Genomic DNA, 16,367 nt, shown 5'->3' on the forward strand with positions numbered 1-16,367 from the left:
TAGATATCTGAATTAAGAACTGCTGCCACTGAGCTGTCAGATCTGTTGCCTGCAGAATTTTGGGTTTTATACACAAAATTATCAGAAAATGTCACAATGTAGAAAAAAACTCAGCAGTATGGGATAAAAGTTCAACACAAAACTTGGTGAACTTGAAGACTGCTTTGGAAATCTGCCAATAATTTCCTATTTTCTCACTTCTGTAAAACACAATACAGCTGAAATGGCTTTGAAAAGATAAAAGTGCTACTAACAACCTATTCCCAAACTGAAAATGGTGCATTTTAATGCATCTTTTTTCTATTTTTTTATTGTTTTATTGAAATTTAAAAGATTTTATGTAAATCTGATGTTTTGACTCTTCAGAATACTCATTCAATATATCTGAAAAAGAAAAGCCATCATTACAGATATCTAGAGATATTTCAGAAGGAAATGTGAGTAGTCAAAATTTCTGCTCCAGCCTAGTTGAAATATAATTAGTGATATATTAATTTACTAATACGTTGTCTAGCCATAAATCAGATATCTGGAGCTGAAGTGTGGTGAAACTGATTTTATGGTAAAACGGCCTGCAGTAGTTTTGGTGCCATAGAAAACACATGGACACAGAAAGAAACCAGACACACAGGCAGTGGTAATGGATGTTTTATAACAGTTCAGCGACAGGTCCGCTTCAAGGCGGGGGGGAAGATGGCGGCTTTCTGCGGCTCGATTCTGATTGGTCACAGCAGAAGTGAAGCATGATCTGTTCTGATCATATTTATTCATGACTATCCTGTTATACATAATCCATTTACTGTTTCCGTTGGACTGTGTCCTCTGGCGCTTCATTTCTCTTCCGCCTTCTCCTGCAGAACTGTGGAAACAAAAACCACCAAGTCAAATACACACAGTGCTGTGCAAAAGTATTCATAGCCCCCGTGATGTCAGCTTACATCAACAAACTCAATACAACGTAAAAACCCGACTTTCACCAAGTATTTCTGTTCTAGATTCTAGTGCAAATATCTTAGTTCACTTGAAATAAGACAAAACTAATATATGAGCTTTTTAAATTATTTAATATTGGCAGATTATTTGACTTATAACATGGGAAAAATGTCTTTTTATAAGTAAAATAATCTGCCTATGAAACTAGTATTTTTCATCAGTATTAAGGAATTATTTACTTAAAACAATATTTGTTGCTGAAAAGTTTCTTCTAAGTTAGTTTTGTCTTATTTAAAGTAAACTAAAATATTTGCACTATAAACTACACAAAAATACTTGGTAAGATTTGGTGTTTTTGCAGTGCGGGGACAAATTGGTTTTTCAAAAATAATGTAATGTCTCCCTCTCACAACGGAAAATGTCTATATTTATAGATATCTTTTGATATTACCCACTGTGTAATATTAAATTAGATCTACAAATCTAATTTGTATATTATAATTTATGCTAATCTACAAATTAGCATAAATTCCCAAATAAGTTTTATTAAATTAAACCTACTTAATATTGGAAAAGTAAAACTGTTTGCTGTCTCAAAACATTCAAAATAGAAAATCTGTTTCCTTTTAGCATTTGACCTTCTGATTATAAGAGAAAATTGGCCAATTTCTATTAAAGGCACAGTTACTGGTTTTACTGTATAATTTTACATGTATAAACGAACTGGAACTCTGTTGGGGTTGCTAGGTAACGGGCGGAACTCTGCTGGGGTTGCTAGGTAACGGCAAGACAGACCTGAGTGAAGATGCCCCCCGTTACCTTCTTCATATCTAACGAATTTGGTGTCAAATGTTTGTGCAGTAAAAGTTTTTGTTTGTGTCAAATCAAATATACTAATAAATTTTTTTCCAGAGGTCATTATAAATATTTTCAAAGGAGAAGCAGCACAAATAAAAATTTTAGTGCACAAACGTAGTTGAGCTGCCTGAATTTTTTTTTTTTAACAGCTTGTTTTCCATTAACATTAAATTATTTCCAAAAACCAGGTTGGTGTTTTTTTTTAAGTGTTTGGACAGTTTTTGGAAACAGTTGAATCCCAAAATGAAGATCAAAATGTGAACTTTAAGACATCTAATAGGATTAAAACAAAGCCTGGCTGCTTGGGAGGTGAGTATTGACCCTTTGCAACTACGTCACTAAATCCTTGGAGGCGCCATGATGGACATCGGAAGCGAGGACAGAAGTATTGATCAGAGTCACTGAAATTGTTTTCCAAAATTGTTTTTCCCAGTTTATTCTTGGCTTCTACTTGTTTGAGTCGAGCTAATTTGTCTTTGAATGTAACTCACCTGGTTGGGGATCATAGACGGTGATATTTACAAAAGTTGGAAATGGCTAGCTTAGAAACCGACCCATAACTCCTCCCTCCTGATGTGTTATCAAATTACCAACTTCACCTGAATTCACACCACATGATTTATATCACTATGTCATAAACTGCGTTCCACCAGAGCAGCATTAAAAACGTACAAAAGACGAGATGCTAACCAGTTTTTTCCAAACACGCTAGGCTACATGACGGTGCGTCATTGTCTCCATGGTTACGTGTAGACGCCTTCCTTCTCCATGATGCAACATTTGATATCTTTATAATTATACTCACTTATAAAGCTTATGAACGTTAATCTTACCTTGTAAAAAAGTGTTTGCTGTAAATCCACGTTTACGCCGAGGGCTGACTGTCATTATGAGTGACGGCTGTTATCCATCACTGCGTATCTTTCCTCATTAAAAGGAAATTAATTTATTTTATTTAATAAAATGACAAGTTCCTCCCTTGTCTGTTTGCTGAACCGACCGGGCAGCACCCTGCGACCATTTTTAAAGTGAAATCAAGCAACATCAGGTCACAGACGTCTGTTTCTAGACGGGCTTTAAAGGAGGCGTTGGTTGTTTAGACGGCCATTATGGCGCAGGGGGCGGAGTTACGCAGAGCGTGTCGTCACATGTGAAGGGTCACCTTGGAAACAACATTGCGTTTGGTTTGTTTTGTAGACATTTGAAAGGAAATTCGCACCTCGAACCTCCAGCTTGCACTCCACCTCGTCGGCCCCCAGGTCGTTGACGGCCCTGCAGGAGTAGCGGCCGCCGTCGAACAGACTGGCCTTGCGGATGTTCAGGGTCAACACGCCCTGGTTGTTCTGCATCAGAAACTTGGGGTCGCCATCGATGGCCATGTTGTTCTTCATCCAGATGATCTTCGGCTGCGTTGGGGAGGGAAAACGTGAAATTAGGTCAACGTTTGTGTTTCTGATCTTTCCGCTCAGGCTGCTGACGTGAAAACACACTCCTGACATCAAAAGCCTTTTATTGTTCTGCTCACAGTTTGACTCGTAAAACACAGGAAACATGAGACGCGGCGCTGCAGCCGGAGGAGGTAAAATGGATGCAGGAGGCTGCAGCCGCCGTCGCCGCGAGCTGCAATCACTTCCCCCTCATTTCCCTCAGGTTTACGCTGCTGCTGCTGTTTATCCTCACTTCATGCTCACATTACGTCTCTACAGAAAACTTCAGTTACCAAAATTACAACTGATTTACATTTTTTAAATACACATTAAAATTTTCTGTTTTTGTCTGTTTTATTTTTGTGTTGCTAAGACAAAATAATTAAACTTTATTTTTATTTATTTGTTAATGTGAATATAAAATATGACAAGTGATTATTAAAAAAATAAGTAATAAAACCAAATTAAATTAAAAATGAGCATTTCCACAATAAAATCAATACTTTCATCAAATATTTACATAAAATGTTATAAAATATCAGCTTTTTCTTCTTGTAATAATCACAAATAAACAAAGTATGAAAATTTAAATAATAATAATTACGTTTTGATGATAAATAATGTTAATGGAATGTAAAACTTTATATTTTTAGATCTTAGAAATTATTGTTTTTAAGGTAATTTTATTTACTTTAACATCAGTAAAAATGACTAATTTGTTTATTTTCATTCTTTAATTTTTCTGTGATTTTTATAAGAAAAAGAAGAGATTTTAGTCAATTTTAAGAAGAAATTTAATACATTTAATGTTTTTATTATTTTTCTTAACACACTATAAGGTATGATTTATTTATATTTATGAATTTACAATGAAATTCTTGTTAATTGTTATGTTTATTTGCAGTAATACTTATGGTTCCATACATGCCTCCAAATGTTTACAGTGATAAAAACACAGATTACATAGTTTAGTTATTTTCTGACTAACCTGTTTGAGTTTTTTAAGCAGTTTTGCTTTAATTCAGATAAAGTCCCTAAATCCATAAAAACGTTCCTTTGTGGTTTTAATGAGGTTGGTACCTTGGGGTAGCCGCGCACGGCGCAGCTGATGGCGGTGGTGTAGCCAGCGATCACGCTCCGGTCCACCAGAGGAGCCGTGAATTTGGGAGATCGGTTCATGTCCGTCTCCGTGAAAGCTTTGGGCTGGTAGAGCAAACCTAAGCAGAAAAAAAACACGTTAAAAAACCTCAACCTGCAAAGTGAAAACCAAAGTTTGCTGCAACACAGAAACAAGAGTTTTAATTTTACCAGGACACAAAGCTTTGCTGATTCTCCTAGAAATTATTCTCTCTGAAGAGTCCTGGGTGTTTCACGGTTTCATCCATTAGCAGTCATGTTTTTATTAGCTTAAAAGTCAAAGAGTTGACCTTTGACCTGCTACAAATCGCCTTCTGACGAATTCTTGTCCTTTTTCTTCTTGGAGTGATCACAGCTTGTTGGCTTCTAGTCCTTCAGCTACTTTTTGGAAGCTGACTTTTACATATTTATAAATATAGTTTGAAAGCTAAAGATTTAGCCTGTTAGCTAAATATTCAGTTTGCTAACAAAATATTTAGTTTAGTTCTAAATCTAGTTTCAAGCTATGTATTTAGTTAGCAAGCTAAATATTTAGCTTTCTGGCTATGTATTTAATTAGCAGGCTAAATATCTAGCTTCAAACTATGTATTTGGGTAACAAGTTAAATATTTTGCTTCAAATAATTATTTAGCTACCAAGCTAAGTTAGCATAAAACTAAATATTTAGTTAGGAAGCATAATGTTTTGCTTCCAACTGTGTATCTGGCTATTAAGCTAAATATTTAGCTTTAAATGGTTTAGCTCGTCAGCTAAATACTTATTAATATCAAAGTAGATATTTAGTTATCAAGCTATATATTTACTCCAAGTTGCATATTTAGCTAGAAAGTTAATTGCTCTCCATCAAACTGACTAGCTAGTAAGCTAAATACTTAGCAATAAGCTAAATATTTAGTTAGCATGCTAAATATGTAGCTTCAAACTAAATATTCCACTGGTGAGATAAATATTTAATTTGAAGCTAAACATCTGGCTTGCAAACTAAGCTAAATATTTAGTTTGTAAACTTTGTTAGCTAATTAAATATTTAGTTTTAAACTGTGACATTAATGGTGAAAATATGACTCAAAAATAACCTGGTAATAAACACAAAATGTGACTGTAACTTCACAAACGGCCCCAGGTCTTTCTTTTCTTTTGAAAACCAGATCCCAGTTTCTGGTTTGTGTTTTTGGTTTTTGTTTTGTTTCTGAGCGCGGCGGCGGTTTGCAGGGATCTCTTCACCTGTTTTGTCGATGACGGCGGTGTTCTTGCTGATGCCGGCGTCGTCGCTGAGGCCACAGATGTTTTCGGTGAACACTCGGAAGGAGTACTCGTTCCCCATGACCAGGTCGGACACGGTGCAGCTGAGCCTGCGGTTGTGTTCGTGGACAGTGAACCACTCCTGAGCCGGAGACAGGAAGTCCAGGCCTGTACAGTTACTCCATCTCCTTCTAATAATCTAATCATTTCTGAGTCTAGAAAATTCACAGGAGAAGCTGGTAAATCCACTGTTTGGAACGATAACTCAGCTTCGAGCTACTCTAATTTGCTGAAAAGCATTAAAATTTGGACTTTGACTGGGCCATTGCAGCTTAATGCATTATTTTTTCATAATCTTTTAAATTGTCTTGTGGTAACATTTACGATGCTAATTTTATAATTTCTCTGAACATTTTCCAGCCTGATTGTTTGATTAGTTTATTGAATTTTGACCAGTGATGAGATTTAAAGAACAAATCTGAACAAACAGGGATTAAACCTAAAAGCAGCTTCATGACAAATGTGAGCAGAAAAGTATCCGACACACATTTATAAATAATCTTTTCATCACAAAATGTTTATAAATGGTTAAAACAGTCTAGCAAAATGCAACTAAACAGCTTTTTTAATCTATTTGTTGTTATTCTATTTAAATCACACACTATTCTTTATTATAATGAAATACAAACAGAATAAAGAAACAGAAACACCCTCCTGGAAGCATTTCTTTCAGCACACATGAAACTAAGCTAACACTACGGATTGTGCTGATGTCTTTCCGGCCTGGCATTGTGCTAGCTCACATTAGCATTATCTAGAGCAGCAAACTCATGAACCTAATTATTTTAAATACTTTCCAATTCTATTACTTTTACCTATCAATGTTTTTTCAATCCATTTTGCTGTAGATTTATACAACATATATTGACGCTAACTTGTAACCAAGCAAGCACAGATGAGAGGAAGAAGCAGCTAAAAACAACAACAATGCAGCTTAAAAGTTGAATCTTTCTAAGAACTAGTTGTTGCTGGTTGATTCCATGTTCAACAGCAGCCTGGATAACTGTGTTTCTCTGTAATTTGGTTGTGCAGCGAAGACTCTTAGGAATATGAAGCTGCTAACATTTCCAGCGCAAACATGAGTGAAACGAAGCATTCAGAGTCAGAAAACTAAAATCCATGAAATGAAAAGCAGAATGAGTCTCTGCAGAGGCGCAGAGGGCTGCTTAATTGGGTAATAATTCTTTGTGGGTTTAATATCTTTTGTGTTACATGCAGTCATTTAAATTATGGTTTAATATGTATCAATTACAGCCTTTTACTCAAAATGAAAATATTACAATCTGCTGCAGAACGAAACTGCGGCTGGAATCCGGAGACTGGCTGTATTTTTATTTTAATGGTTCGTGGTTTGAAATGAAGGAGCTCTGGCATTTTTCACAGAAACATTTTAAAGAAGTGATGCAGTGTGAAAATAAATAAAGACTCACTTTAACCATTACAGCAGATTTGATTTATACGCTACTATTATCCTGAGCATCCAGGGAGAAACTAATTGGTGTATAAATATGAAACAAGCCGTCCAACATGGACGTGCTTCTGTGATTTTAGAGAAATACTTTTAACTTTGACTACATTTATCCAGAGGAACAATCATCTTCAGAAATATATGTATTATTAGTTGAGTCAATCACAGGGTCTGTAATTAATTAATCACAAAATAAGCAACATTTTTAATTCAAAGACACTTTTTGGTGCTGAATTTTTGAACAACAAAGATATTTTTGTTAACTGTTTGGAACCGATGAATGTCAAGAAATAATTATTTGCATTAAAATTTGTAATCTGTAATTAATTGTCTCTTTCCAAAGAGGGAAATACGAGAGAGCATGCCACTAATCTATGGGAGATGTTTGTTGATCTTCTTGAGCCAGTTGCTAACTAAAAACAACCAATCAGAGCCAGGAGGCGGGTCTTAGTGCTGTCAACCACCCTCCGTGTAGTGGATTCTGCTGTCCTGTATAGGTAGCTCTCACACTTTTGGCAACTTTGTAGCTGACGGCCATGTTGATAGGTATTCGTAACTAACTGCCATGACAGTTGCTATGACAACAACAAACAAGCCACAAGCTTAAGACCTCTTACCTCTTAATTTATAAGCAGTAAAGTACATTACAGCTGTTACTCAGTGATTTTTGACTTCTCTACTCACCTCTGCGTAATACCAAGACAAACATAACCCTAACATAAGATCCAAACAACGACATCGTCAGCATAGGAGCGGTTTAGCTGGCGGTTGCTTTAACTGGTAGATTTACCCACAATACACTGGGACTGTTCCTCCTTCATGCATACCTTCGTCTTCTTGTCACATTTCTGGACGGTGTAGCCGATAATCTCGCAGTTGCCGTCATCTTTGGGTGGCTTCCACTCCAGCGCGGCGTTGAAGCCCCAGACGTCGGTGACGTGAACATTGATGGGCGGGCCGGGCTTCTCTGGAGAGATCGCAACGCAGACAGAGGTGAGTGGCAGCATTTAAGCTGAAACGCAGCTAATCTGACTCATTAACGGATTGATTTATATAGAGCTTATCAACGACCAACTCAGGTGACCCAGGACTGGACGATATGGCTGAAGAACTTATGATATAAGCATTTCACATCACTTGATATCCATAATTATTGATCAGTTTTTTTGTTAAATATCTGAATTACTGCCAAACTGGTTCCTGCTTTATCCACAGATTTCACTCCACGTCGTTTGATCACGTTATTGATCACGTTTCTATCACAATATCGTTATTGATTTATTGTCCAGCCATAAGGTGACCGAAGCACTTTATAGTAAAAATTTCATCACAAGAAAAAGAAAACAACATTAAAAATAAGGAAAAAATGTTGCTACGCTACCTGGTAGCCATAGGGTCACCATTATAAATCCACTTCAATAATCGAATCTAAAACTAACAAACACATGAATGGCCTTCTTCAAGTCAGTGAAAGTAAATCTTTCAAACCAAAGTTAGATGTTTTAAAAACAGATTTAACTTTAACAGGTTTAACGAAAGATTTAACGGTGGAAGGACAGTCTTTTTATTTTTTATTAATCTTTTAAAGAAAGATCTAACTGGTCAGCAAATCTAAACTCCTGATCAAATCTTACCTCTTGGTTTTTGACAGTTTTACTTAGCTTAAAAGTCAGGACACTCACATATGTTTCTCACCAAATAAGATACATTCAGTCTTTCGCTGGAACTCTGCTTGGGTTGCTAGGTGACGGGGTTGCTAGGTAACGGGCTGGGCTTTGCCGGCGTTGCTAGGTGAGGGGCAGCACCTGGCGATTTGTGACGTTACAATCCGGAGACTTTTTGGTCACCAAAAAACATTAACTAATAAACTGTCAGTGTTTTTTAAGCACTTTGATTGTTTTTAGAAGCAGTGGGAACCTAAACAGAAGAACAAAAATGTCCAAAATATGTATTTTGCATAAGAGGTCCTGCTTTAAGAGACCAACAATTTTGTAAGTCATCTGTATAACGTTTGAAGGACAGTTTGTGCGCAGATCTAACTTCTCCTAGTGCAGTGGTTCTTAACATTTTTTGAGGTACCGAACCCACCAGTTTCATATGCGCATTCACTGAACCCTTCTGTAGTGATAAATAAAATATGATTTTTTCCCCCCAATTTCACTAAGTCTTCTTAAAAGGTAGAGTCTCTGAGAACAGTTCTTCAAAATATAGTCAGTGTTTCAGCAAAGTTGAGCTGACTGTCCAGGAACGAGCCAAGGTATTTAAAATCTGCCACAGTTTCTACAGGTTGGCCATCGAGAGAAACTGGAACCACTTTAAGGTCATTTAATTAGATCTACATTCTTAAGAGAATGAAAAATTTACAATAAATAATAAAAACTTTGCGGTATTCTGATTTAGTAATGTTACCACCCCCACACCACTAGAGGCAGTACCAACCCCAAAAAGATGCACTAAGGAGCAGATTTATAAGTACACCGAAAGCTACAGAATTTGGTAAAAACTGTGAGTTTTGCTGAAGTAATTAAAGACACAAATTCAAATCCACGCTGAGTGGAGCTCCTTCAATCAATGCTCCTCCACAGCTCTGATTGGCTCAGCAATGTAACGTGATCCTCTGCATCAAGTGATGGCAAAGCGGGGCGTCATCACGACTTTACATAGTTCGTCTTTACCTCCGCGGCAGAGGCTCCGCCGAACCCCTGAGACCGACTCATCGAACCCCTGGGGTTCGATCAAACCCAGGTTAAGAACCACTGATCTAGAGGCAGGACACAAAGGGAAAAGAGAAGGGATCCAGGGACGGAGCCCTGTGGCACTCCACACAAAACATAGAGGATGTTCTGTTAAATAGGAAGTAAGCCGCTGCAGCGCAGAGCCACGGATACCGACAGCGAGTTTTAAACGAATCAGAAGGACAGAATGCTCCACCGTGTCGAAGGCTGATGTAAGGTCCAACAGAACCACGACAGATTTGTCAGAAGTGAAGGATAAACTCTGCCAGACGGCTCTGAGACGAAGAGAAATCCCAAAGAGAGGCAAAAATCAACAGTTGCAGCGGCGGAGATTTGACAGATTAGACAGATTAGAGAGATTGGCAGATTAGTTTAGCAAAGAAAAGGGATCAAGGGAAGACAGAGAAAGGAAAACTGGCAAAGCAGCAGCATGCTTTGCATCACAAAGAAGAAGAATGAAGCCTGTTATTATTCTCTCGTCTGTGTGGTCTGTGTGTCAGCGCAGCAGCGGAGCACTGTACGGCATCGCCGAGCGTTTATCATCAATCTCACTCTGCTGCTCCTGCAGTCCTCAGCGTGGTGACGGATCATCCAGGGAGGGGGCGCCATCTGAGCCTCTCATTAGCTCAACCTTCCCAGCTCCGCTAAGTGACAGAGTCGCCCTCAAAATCCAACCCTAATCCGAGTCAACGTGCAAATAATCCCCAAGGAGCCCCGGCCCACGGAGACGAGCCCTGCAGGATGGAGGAGCGGCGGCGGAGTTAGGATTACGTCTCAGAGGGGAATGAGCTCTTTGAAGCTTCGCTACTTTTAGTCGCACGTCCCTCGGATCAGGAAATGAGGAATTATCATCAAGTTTGGAGGAGAAATCTCGACATGTCTCAGATTTGGAAACAGGTTCCTAATCTTGTACCTTGTGAAATTGGAACAAGCGTGATGAGCTAATCCTAATGAGAGAACATGCAACACAAGGAGGGCAAATGTCACGCAGGTGATGAGTTTAAGAAGAAAAACAGAAAAATAACTAAAAGAGTTGAAATCTGCAAGGCTTTGCAGGTTCCTAAAGTAAAGCTGTCGCAAATTATTTAGTAATCAAGTATTTCCCTTTCTGCAGGAGCTACTTTATAAACTAAATATATATATATATATATACACGGATATTTCTGAGCTCCAAAAGTGGAAAATTTGCTGGAAAAAAGTCAAATTCTGAAGTTAAACTCAGAAATTTAATAGAAAAAAAAATTTGAACTTTCCAAGCTCCAAAAAACTGAAAAATTTCCAGGAACACTGAGAAATTTTACATTGATCTCATAAACCTTCTAGAAAAAAAAATGTTACAATTTTTTAAAATTTTCCAAGTTTAAAAAGTTAAAATTTTAAAATTTTTTAAATTCTGACTTTTTTTTTTTTTAAAGAAAACTTCTCAGATTAATGTAAAAATGTCAGGGGTTTCCTTTGCAAATTTTTGACTTAAACTCAGAAATTTCCAGGGTTTTCTAGAAAATTCCTGAGATCAACTTCAAAATTTCAGAGTTTTTTGGCAGGAATGTACACCTTCTTTTCCATCTGTAATGCCCTGATATGATCCAGCAGTTAATCTGGATCGTCGGCTGTCATGCTGGGTGGCGTTAGTGACTGACCTACGACCTGGATCTCGAGGTCTGCGCTGTCCGTCTTGTCCTCGACCTGGACAGACAGGGTGTACGTCCCTGAATGTCTCCGCTCTGCAGAGCGGATGAACAGGATGGTGTCCACCTCGCTGGTGCGAGTTCCCACGGATTTGTCCTCCATCAGGGCTCCGTCTTTGAACCAAGTCACGACGGGTCGAGGTTTTCCCTGCAGTCACACGAATACGTTAAAGAAGAACCGTAAAGGTGAAAAGCACCAACTGTCCCTCTTTCTTCCTCTCAGACGCACAGACACGTTTTTCATGTTAGATTTAAGACGTTTTCTAACTATTTTAAATGTGTCCTGGTATGTAAATACAAAGAGGGTGGATTTATTTTCCGCTGGACTGTAAACAGCAGTGGCAGTAAAATCGGGTTGGATATTTCTCCAGTTTTATTGGAACAAAAACAGCTCCAGGAGCAAAATGTCCGCCTCTTATATAAGACGACAGAACGGTTGAAGCTCTCTCCGTCTCTGGAGATCATCATGCAGCTTCGTTCTCCATCTCATCTTCCTCTTCTGAATCACTTTCTTCTTGTCTATTTTCGTTTACAACAAGCCTTTTGCCGCTTGCGTTCTTTACCAGCGCCATCGTTTGCAAGTTGTTGTCAGATGCTGTAGTTGTCCTCGCGCCTTTAAAGCTCTTGCTCTCTCTCTCTGTTGCAGGCGATATTTACAAAACGGATTTTTGTTCCAGGAGATGAAACAAAGAAAATGCAGCCATCAGGGGGAATCTCAGTTGTTGGTTCTTTTAGTATCCAAAACACACGAGAAAATGTGCCTGCATCTGTTGCACAGTCGTTTTTTTAGATAATTTGCTGCATTTTTCAGCAGATTCTTGCAGAAATAAAGCAGAGAACATTGTGTTTAAGATGTAAACTCTTGATTCTGGGCTGCTTTCAGTCAGAGTTTTAACTGAAACGGCTTTTCTTGGAGGCTGTAATGATATTTTGAGGCAGGTAAATGTTGGACCCGACTTCAGCTTTTGATGCCGTTTATCATTTGATGCTGCTGCATGGGGCTTTACACTGGAAAAACACAACAATCTACCAGGTGTCTTTGGTCTAATTTCTACTACAAATATCTGAGCACACTTGAAATAAGACAAACTGACTTAAACGTAACTTTTATCAAGAAATAGGAGTTTAGGTCAATAATTCAGTAAAATTTATGAAAAGATTCTACTTCCAGATTATTTCATTTATAACATGAGAGATTCATCAATATAGAGGAATTATTGGCATAAATCAAGCTAATTTATTGCTCTAAAAAGTTACTCTAAGTTAGTTTTGTCTTATTTCAAGTGCACCAAGACGTTTGCACTGGATGTTTCTGGAAACACCTCTCTGGTGTTCCACAGGGTTCTGTTTTGGGGCCTCTCTTGTTCTTGCTCCATTTTCTCCCTCCTGGTTTCACTCAGTCATCCTTAAATTAAATCTCCTGTTCTTAAGCATTCAGACTTCAGTTTTTATTTTTCTCTAATCTGGAACAAACTTCTAGAAAACTGCAAAACAGCTGAAACACTGAGATCCTTTAAAACCCACATCTTTAGAGTTTATTTTGATTAATAATAACTAGAGCATTAATCAGGATACATGATGTACTAAAGTACTGATGACTTAAACCTTTTGATACATTAACAAAAATACATGAACCACTATTAGTTGCTCAGTTCTAGATGCATTTTCTGATTTTTATTTGTAAAGAGTCCATATTAATAACTTGCTTACCTCTTTACAATAAAGCATAAAGTTGATTCTTCCAGAAACATTTGAAACTTTCAGGCTAAACATAATAATTAAGGGTTGATTTGAGTCCAAAAGGTTTTCCTGTTATGTTCAAATGCAGTCGAAGAGGCTTTGATCTGCAAACATGAAACCTCTGCGTGTAAGGAAAACAAACGAACAAAGCAGTCAGTTTTACCTGGAAAGGGATGACCAGGTTCACCTTCTCCCCCACAGCTTTGAAGATCTTGGATCTCAGGTTGCGAGGGAGTCTAATCTTTGGATTTTCTGCATGAAAAGACGGATCGCGCTAATAAGAGAGGCGTTAATGTCCCCAACATTAATCCAGAGGTTTGCAACCTTAACAATCCAAAGAGACGTTTTTGCTCCCAGTCAAGATAAGCAGAGCTGAAAATATCACACGATCGCTCGAAAAAAGACAACTTATAATCTTTAAGATAGGACATTTGTTGTCAAAAAAGATAAAAAACACAAAAAACGTGAAGCTTTTGAATGACTTAAAACATTTTCTTCTATTGGATTTTGATACAAATGGAAAATTAAATTATTATAAAAGAAAATAGTTTCCAACCTGATGACAAGAACAACTGATCCAGTTTTAGTGCTTTTCTGTTGTGGAAATCCAGTAAAAATATGGAAAACTGCTAAAATCTGAATTTGTAATTATTATTTTTTTAAATCATTAGTTAGAAATTTTAGAAAAAAGAGATGATGAGCCATTGGAAGATCCAAAGATCTTATCTTATTCTGACGATTAATCGATTATTTTGACAATTAATCGATTAGTTGGATTTTTAAAAAGTGGCACATTCTGCAGGATTTCCATGTATCCATTTAAGCCTTCTGGATACAATATCAGAAAAACATTAAAAGATGCAAATAAAAAATAATGCAATTCTTTTTTTAAATAAGAAAACATTTTATTTGCATTTGCTGCATCTGCAGCTAAAAAATACTTCTACCATGAAAATCGTACCCCTTTCTGCTTGATTTAGCATTAATTTAACATTAATATATCAATAATTTGGTGGCAAAAGGTCCTTAATAGCAGATTTTGTTTACACAATTTGAACCAGGTGGAGCTAAAACTGTCATTTGCAGAGTTCTGGGTAGAACATATTTAAAGAGAAAGTTTTTTTTGTCTTAAACACAAAATGTGTAAATTTTCTCCACTGTTTTGGTTTAGTCACTCCTCTGAATATGTTATTATTTAATAAAAAATATTTTTTGAGTCTGTATCCTGCAGTTAACGATTAATCAATTACTAAATAAGTTGACGATTATTTCAATAATCGATTAATCATGATTAATTGCTGCAGCTCTAAAACAAACTAGAGAAAAACTTAAGAAAAAAGCCTAAAACTTGTTGCTCAGGGAATTTTAAGCTACATTAAGTGAGTCCTTTACCTACGACCTCCCTGATGGTGACGGCCTGAGCCAGCGTGGCGGGGGGGCTGCGTCCAGCGACATTCACTGCAAACACTCTGAACAGCATCTTGTCCCCGGTGGGGAGGCCCTTCACCGTGTACTGGCTCATTTCCACCGGCTCCTTGTTGGCCTGCACCCACTGGTCACCTGGGAAAACAGAGGATTCATCAAACCCTGACAGCAAATAAACAGCATCAGCATCAAGGAGCATCAGCTCAAACTAAGGCTGAAACGATTAATCGATTACTGAAATATGTAACTCATTTAGTAATCGATTAATCATAAACTAGAGTAAGTCATTTTCTGTAAAAACAGTAAATAAGCCAAAGCAGTTAAAAAAAAACATTTTGCACTCAAGATAAAAAAAAATAAAATAAAGCTCATTTGCCTTTAAATATGTAAAAAACTCCTCATATTCTTTGCTTAATTTCTTAATAAAATAATAATCAAAATGCATTTTGATTTGTTCCTGATTGACTCAGTGTTTCACCTTAGGTAAGACTTATTTATTTCCTTAAAGTCAAGCAGAAAGGTCTGAACTTAATGTTGATTTCAGAAGTATTTTTGCTGCAGATGCATCCTTTGCAACAAATGATCAATCGTTCAATGTTTATTTTATTATTGAATTATTTGTATTTTTAAATGTATTTCTAATACTGTTAGCAATAAGCTTAAGTTGTTAAATGAAAAATCTGCAGAATGTTATTCAATTAATCTATAGAATAACCAATTAATTGATAAAAAATGATTAATTAATCAACACAACCGATTAATCAACAAATGTTTGAAAATCTGATATAAAAACTGATTAATTGATAAAAATAATCAATTAATCTACAGAATAAATGATTAATCGATAGAATAATCGATTGCTAAAATAATCATTAGTTGCAGGCCAAGCTCATACAACACGTCACACTACTGTCTTATGCTTTCAGATAAGATTTGTTTCATTTACTTCCTTCTGTGCAGTACTCAATGATGTAGCCGTTGAGGCCGCCGGCTCCGATCTTTTCTGGAGGTCGCCACTTGAGTGAACAGCTAGAGTCGGTCAGATCCTCCACAGTGAGGCGAGTCGGCTCACTGGTGGGGGCTGAGAGACACAAGAGCTAATTAAGACCTTAATACCTGGAATGAACGGGAAGGGAAGGCAGGTTAAGCTGCGTCAGAATGAGCGCCGTGTGGAAAGCCTGGGTTAATTAGCCGCTCCGTTAACGACGCACCGATGGGCATGAAGGGCTGGGAGGTGGCGCTGGGCTCAGAGACGCCGACGCTGTTGACCGCAAACACTCTCATCTCGTAAAGAACGCCCTCAAGCATCTTCTTGGCCTCGTAGGTGGTGGACTCGTAAACGTCGAAGTTTAGTTTGGTCCACCTGGCTGAACCGACCTTCCTTCTCTCCAGCAGGTAACCTGCAGCGAGCAGAGGAGGGTAGAGCACGACTTCAAAAGTATTTCACTTTGTAAAAATAAAAAGTAGCTGTACAAGAAAATACTCAAGGAAAAGTAAAAAGTATTTGGTAAAAACTTGAGTAACTGATAATAAAATCTGATTCAATATCTTAAAATTACGTCATTAAACTACTACAAATAAATACAAAACATTCATTTTTCAAATCGATATTCTCAAGATTAAACTTTACATAAAATCAATATCTACAGTAAG

The 16,367-nt window shown here is 37.3% G+C and overlaps 1 protein-coding gene across 1 annotated transcript in view; it reads right to left on the reverse strand.

The window, feature by feature from the left end:
• Positions 1 to 632: 632 nt before the first annotated feature.
• Positions 633 to 16,367, reverse strand: part of mybpc2a (myosin binding protein Ca) — a 34,364-nt gene continuing 18,629 nt past the window's right edge. Inside the window, exons 17-26 of the mRNA XM_014992684.2 lie at positions 15,926 to 16,114; positions 15,661 to 15,795; positions 14,682 to 14,849; positions 13,453 to 13,541; positions 11,502 to 11,697; positions 7,954 to 8,093; positions 5,581 to 5,740; positions 4,299 to 4,435; positions 3,011 to 3,197; positions 633 to 859 (exon numbers count right to left, since the gene is read on the reverse strand). Of these exons, the coding sequence (XP_014848170.2) occupies positions 831 to 859; positions 3,011 to 3,197; positions 4,299 to 4,435; positions 5,581 to 5,740; positions 7,954 to 8,093; positions 11,502 to 11,697; positions 13,453 to 13,541; positions 14,682 to 14,849; positions 15,661 to 15,795; positions 15,926 to 16,114 (1,430 nt within the window). The 3' untranslated portion in view covers positions 633 to 830. The remainder of the gene's footprint in view (positions 860 to 3,010; positions 3,198 to 4,298; positions 4,436 to 5,580; positions 5,741 to 7,953; positions 8,094 to 11,501; positions 11,698 to 13,452; positions 13,542 to 14,681; positions 14,850 to 15,660; positions 15,796 to 15,925; positions 16,115 to 16,367) is intronic.

Source organism: Poecilia mexicana, unplaced genomic scaffold, assembly GCF_051168715.1.
Source record: "Poecilia mexicana isolate PSO_F unplaced genomic scaffold, ASM5116871v1 scaffold_8, whole genome shotgun sequence".
NCBI classification, from domain to species: Eukaryota; Metazoa; Chordata; class Actinopteri; order Cyprinodontiformes; family Poeciliidae; genus Poecilia; species Poecilia mexicana.